Here is a 6470-nt window from a genome sequence, read left to right as displayed (position 1 = left end):
AACTGATGAAATAGTCTATGACCATCTTATGTTTTAGGACACTCATTTCCAATTCTGATAAATAGCTGTTCTCTTTTCTATCGATAGTTGTGCAGTGTCAGTCTAAATATCTCGCCATAATGACGTAAATAAAAAAACTATCGATCGGCATCTTACAGATGCAACATCACTTCGATGACAGTAATTCTTGTAATATATATAAAGGTTACGACTTACAGACACTGAACCAGTATTGTTTTATTGTCGTTTTGTCTCTGCAATGTTTCTAGCTCTTCCAGAAAATATAACATTTTGCAGGGATCCGATGGTACCAAACTTGACGGTAGCCATTGCTTGAACATAAGTTGTGTAACGGAGCGCTTCTACAAATTAATACAAATCAGATATTATAGGAAAAATGCATGGTGTACACATATTGGATGACAATTCATATAATTGTTGATTCAAATAATCACCTTAGTGAAGGTTCCATCAATGCAAAGCGATTTAGGTTTAATACTTTTTATTTGAAATTGAACCGCTTAACTTGACGATGTCCTAGTGATTGCGCCTTATGTCTGGAACAATGTCTGGAGGGGTATCGAATGTCGTCCTACACAGTTAAAAGCTGTATGACCTAAAATTGTGTTAATATGTCTTGAGGGCCAACAAAAACAAACAAAAACTTAAACTTGACATGAGCAGTGCTCTAAATGTTTAAAATGTGGTATGTTACTTCTTTTTACATACATTTGTCTTCTCTTATTTCCTGCCTATTACTGTCATCAATGTTATTTTATTACTTTCATATAAATACCTCTGATCGAAATGTTAAGTGGTAATCACGTTTGGTGTAATTCATCTGGTCGTCTTCCGCAACGAATGCCATGGAATAGGGTCCAAGCTTAACTGACCCTTTCTCTGGTAAATAGTACCGATCTATATATTTTAAAAGAATAATTGATTAAAATTGGAAAAACTATATTCTGATTTGGAACATTTGTAAAAACAGCACTTATTCAAATTTTTTAAATGTCGAATGCACAACCTATATCAATCCTTGAAAGACCAAAAATGGAGATTATGGTACTTAATCTGACTTTAAAAACAAAAACAAGGATAAATATCGAACAGGGAAAGCCACATTCCAAAAATGCACCACCACTCGTCCCCACCCTCAATTAACCACAACATAGCACGAGTACGTGCACAAGAACATGACACACCCACACACAAATTAAACACTTGTAATCGAAAAACACAGTGATGTACTGCATCGGAACAGCCAGTGGCAAAACATTAATGGAAGGCTTAAACCAGTTTATGGTGCACCCAACCTCACCTTTACCACTACCATTTTCAAAGTCAAAGGACAGTGTAAAAAAGGGTGATATAAAAAAGGCATGTTATGTAAAACACAAATATGCTATTGTTTATGTATATAAAATCCTTAAGAAGCAAAAACAAATGTACCCAATGCCTTTACAGAATACAGAACAACAAGGGAAACTCGTAAGGGCCTGACGAAACAGGCATGAAGAAGAAATCAGAAAAAGCTCATTAAAGGGTGGGGGCTTTTAATTTTACAAAAGTGGACATGCATTTCTTTGTTAAATTATATAAAAATACCATGCTGTATATAACTATCTAACCCCCTTTCAAAAAAATGAGTCAGAATATGACAACATGTATTTACATCATCGTCACCAGTTCTTGAAAAGTGACGATGGCTTTTGACCTCCTGCTCATAAACTAGACGACAACAGTCGATAGCTGTAGCCTGCATTGGTGTCTGGGTCAGTATGTAGCCAAACTTATTCCGGTAGCCCTAAAAATGTATAACAAACGTTCAGTGAAATATCCTCCATCTAGTTCAAACAGATAAAATATATTAAAAATGCTTGTTTATTTTCGCAAGTTATATTATTGCCATTTTGTCTGTCCATATACATGTATTACATTTTAATTGACTTATGTATCAATTATATAACAATTTTAAAAAAGGCATAATTAAAAACTCTGTACATCCACTTATTTGAATAATGTAATATATTCTATTCATTTATTAATATCATATATATGGCCGAAATAAAGGTAAGGGTAGTTCTATGCTGAGTGCAGTCTTATTGAGGTTTCTGTCTCGTAGATGCTTTAGGTTTGATCTTTCACCTGCTGTCCATCAAAACAATAGTGTCCATCTCTGGACTACATGCAATCATTCTGTGAAGTTTGATCAAGACGAAACAAAACTTTCTCTTGTTTTTTGTCGATAAACAAAGGGTTCACCGGCAGACCGTCCATAGCAAAACAATATACCGTAATCTCATCAAATGGGCATAATGAAGCAAACATACCAATTAAAGATACTAGTATATAAACCTTTATACTATTTGCCATCGTCTCGGTTGAAAATTCCACCGGCTCACATTTTGTCTGTGAACCCAGGTGCTTGTAATACAATATATTTCTTTTTCTTGAAACACCAAGAGCAAATCAAATTTAGTCTTACCGGGATAAAGACAGCATTAATATAGTCTGTACATCCTGGCACTTGTGTAAGTAGAAATGGCCGGAACTCGTTTGCTAAAAGCATGGAATATGTAAATAAGTATATGTCTTGGAAATGTAAAAAAAGATATTATTTGCAAAATTATCTTAACTGAACTTATAATATCATGAAAACTACAACCTACAACAATGATATTGCACCAATGATAGTTCTAGAAGAAATAGCGAACATAGAATTCGTCTTCGTTTCTCATATACAAAGAAATGGTTGAAATTCGGCATCCCAAACTCGCCTGTTTCAAAATTCCTTATGTGGTGAAGTTAAATTTCTAGTACCGTTTCAATTCTTCTCTTATGTATGTACTTTCACTCCGTTGAATTCGACATACTGCAACTTTCTTTATGTCTGGGGTCCCGTTAGTCAAATTTTTATATATATTCGTTATGAGGTTCCAAAGTAAAATTGTGCTTCCTACATAAATCTGTGATGTTGTATCGCAAATACATACCGAAAAAATACCTGCTTAACAATAACTTATAGTTTACACAATCCAGCGGTTGAAAATGTATTTAAAATACGTAGTCGAATCTCTGATAAATGCGAACATTTTAAAATATATCTCAGTAAAAGGACTTCTGAAAAGTATTTACGTGCAAGTATATTGTCGTATCTATTTCTCTTTTTGTTCTCTATCCTCTTTGCTGATGTATAATTATCATCCTCCGAGTCGTTGCCACTGGCAGTTCCTAATTCTCCCATCAGAGTCTGAAATAGTTAAAAAACGACAACATGGCGTTTTAGTATGTAATATTTATTGCAGTATTTCATATTTAAGTATAGTTGAAAAAGCATTATCTTGTGTACCGTTATGAGTATCGCCGCATTTTGTGAGCTCGAAACAGCAAAAGTACCATAGTACGAAGCTGCGATAGTGAAAACTTGAAACCACAAGATGAAAACCCGAAACTACGAGGTTGAAAACTCGAAACAACGAAACTACGATGGTGAAAAGTCGACATTGTTTCGTACATTCGTCATCGTACTTTCAACTTTTCACCATCGTGGTTTCGATGTTTCTAATTTTCACCGCTATTGTTTCGTTGAGTTCAGTTCACTGTGATACTCTCGGCTTTCCGCCACTGTGGTTTCAAGTTTTCAACGCCTTACTATCGCCTTCCTCTCACCCATGCACACTTTCCTTGCGTATGTGTAACAAGAAAGCGATATTACGATGGTTGAAAGTCAAACTTTCGATGGTAAAAAGACAAAACGTCCTTGTTGAATAGTCAAAATAACAAATCCACGACGTTGAAAAGTCGACACAACGAAATTACGATCGTAAAAAGTCAGTAGTACGATGAAGAAAGTACGAAATAATTTCTACTTTTCACCATGATCTAATTTCTTCGTTTCTACTTCTAAACGTCGAACTGTCGTGTTTTCATCATCGTGGCTTTGCCAGTATAGTTTCATTAGTCAATATTGTAGTATCGTGTTTTCATTGTTTCGATGGCCCTAACAGAAAACTTAAGTATCTCCAATTCCAAGGGTGTATTACTTTGAGATAATTGAAATTCAGCTAAAAACTATACTTATTAAAACGTTTTTGTCAATTGTGGTGTTGTAGTTTAATTAACAAAATTATACATGTTTACATGACAACCTAATTATTTATAGAATATCAAATAATATAAATACATAATAATAATACATGTCATCGCTGTATTCAGCAACATACCTACTTATAATGCCATTTATGTTAGAATATAAAAAAAAAACTTTTAAGGAAACTATATAGCTTTTGATTCCAGTACCACATTACATAAATGAAAGTAATGAGAATATTTCTTTGAGAAACAAGCGGAACCAAGCGGAATAATACATGTAGCAGACTAAATCTATCCCTGAGATGTAATGAAATGTGCACATTTTTATCCGCCTATAACCATTTTAAAAGCGGATCATCATTATTAAAAAAAAGAAAACATTGAAAAAAATCATTGAAGTAACCAGATCAATTCAGATTCTACCTCGTATTGCAAGTACAGTTTCGTTTTTCTGGTCTTCGAGTCAATCTCTTTGAGCTCACTGTATACGCCGTGAAACTTGTCCGTGTGTATAGGTTGTGATGGTAACACCAGTGCTTCCACAATGATACCATGTAGATACTTATATTGTTCCTAAAAGATTCACTATTCATGTTTGTGTGCAAGAGATATTCATCATATTAACATTTAATATGTAATTTGTAAACCGCAACGTACTACACTAATCTTGGTTTGACAAAGGTTCAAGGCATGTAAGATGCACTTAATAAATCACATAGTACCAAAATACGTTATGTATAATGACTAATACTTTACGTATTTCTAACCATATACTATCAAATTTATTTTTAGTTCTTGCCTGCGCAGTACAACTACTATAGTTTAGGGGGTGGGGGACAGTGGAAACATACCTTTGTTTGAACCATGTTGACCCTCTGTTTCCTCAGTTCATCAACACACTTGAATACATCAACGGTACCCTTTTCTTTCCCTTGGTCATACTGAATATCTAGCGCAATGAAAGTTCCAGTACGCCCAACCCCAGCACTGTAATTGAAATAATAATTTAGTTTTTTTTTATCTAAATATATATAAAAGTTAAAATACATTTTCCAGACCTTTAGTCTGACCATTGTAAAAAATCAAATTTGATGGAACTGTTACCGTCAATCTGATAATCGATGCTCACAATAAAAAAACGATATCATGTAAGATTCTTAGTATGATGTTCTGTCGGATGTTATTGGTAACCAGTTTTTCATTGTCTTTCCCGTCTGTATTAGGATGTGTACCTCATTATCTTGTATAAAAGTCACCTTACCTGCAATGGACTAACCACGGTCTTGTTTTGTTCTCGTCGTGTTTCCTGACTTGGTACCAGAAATGTAACAAACTTGATGTGCTTCTTGGAACGTCTTTGTCAGGCCATGCGGTATAGTGGAAATGGGTCACAATTCTCCTTCTGTCTGGCTTATCCTAACATCATTTAAGCAGAAAACAGTCATACTATCCAAAGCCCGAATTATAGTTTGCATCACAATTGAAAGGATAGCATTTAATTGATTTCTTCAGATTGTTATCAGTTATATTATTTCACATCGTGTCCGTTAAAGTTATATATAATTTATATGTAATGAAATTGTATTTTCAATCGCCAAGTATTTATAATTGGACACCATACTGGCGTTACGGTACACATTTCATATCGTATGCGTGACGTCAGTATGTGTCGTCGCGTTTAGTTTTTCATTTCCGTATAGTATTTTTTAAAAAATAAGGTTTATATTTGTCTTTGTTTTTTTACGAGCAAATATATTTGTAAAATAGTAGGAAATTAAGTCGCGCCATATTTTCGCTGCATCAGTCGTGCGTATTTCTCGAAAGGTAAAATAAATTAACCTATCAATACAGAAAAAATCATTACACTCTTACGACTGTACAAATGAACAGTTGTTATACCCTTTCAGTTTCAGAATGCAGGCAAAATAGTCTCCTTAGGTGACACTTCAGTTCCAAATTAACTTAAATATTATAAAATGTGTAAATTCAATTTGCTCAGCACATTTTTCATATATATTCTTTCATATCAAATGATGATGTTAATTGATACCTACTTGCTTTTATTGCAAAGGAGACACATTTGTTCCTTTCCATGCACTATTTTAGGAACAAATGAGAGGATTAGAAAATACGTTGAGGTGTGTGGACTGAATATCACAAATGGCTTTTTTAAAGTCAAACTGATGACTTAATACAAAACATAAACAACATAGTCACTTGTGAGGCATGAATCAATACCGCAATTATACTGAAGACAACACGATTGTAATTCAGAGATTTTGATCTTATCCAACGCAATCACCCCGATTCACATTTATCTATAGAATTCGACATGATTCATAGATGTAAACAAGTGTACAGCTATTATAAAGATC

The 6470-nt window shown here is 34.0% G+C and overlaps 1 protein-coding gene across 1 annotated transcript; it reads right to left on the bottom strand.

Moving 5' to 3' along the window:
• Positions 1-1032: 1032 nt before the first annotated feature.
• LOC128553610 (receptor-type tyrosine-protein phosphatase kappa-like) lies at positions 1033-5520 on the bottom strand. The gene is made up of 7 exons (XM_053534784.1): positions 5357-5520; positions 4947-5082; positions 4519-4668; positions 3139-3253; positions 2489-2562; positions 1676-1807; positions 1033-1038 (listed from the first exon to the last, which is right to left on the bottom strand). Exons 2-7 carry the CDS (start codon positions 4959-4961, stop codon positions 1033-1035), a joined length of 492 nt encoding a protein of 163 aa, XP_053390759.1. The 5' UTR covers positions 4962-5082; positions 5357-5520.
• Between the last annotated feature and the right edge of the window lie 950 nt (positions 5521-6470).

The sequence above is a fragment of the Mercenaria mercenaria genome, unplaced genomic scaffold, assembly GCF_021730395.1.
Source record: "Mercenaria mercenaria strain notata unplaced genomic scaffold, MADL_Memer_1 contig_4100, whole genome shotgun sequence".
NCBI lineage: Eukaryota > Metazoa > Mollusca > Bivalvia > Venerida > Veneridae > Mercenaria > Mercenaria mercenaria.
The sequence above is the reverse complement of the archived record's forward strand: the minus strand, read 5'-3'. Positions and strand labels throughout refer to the sequence as shown.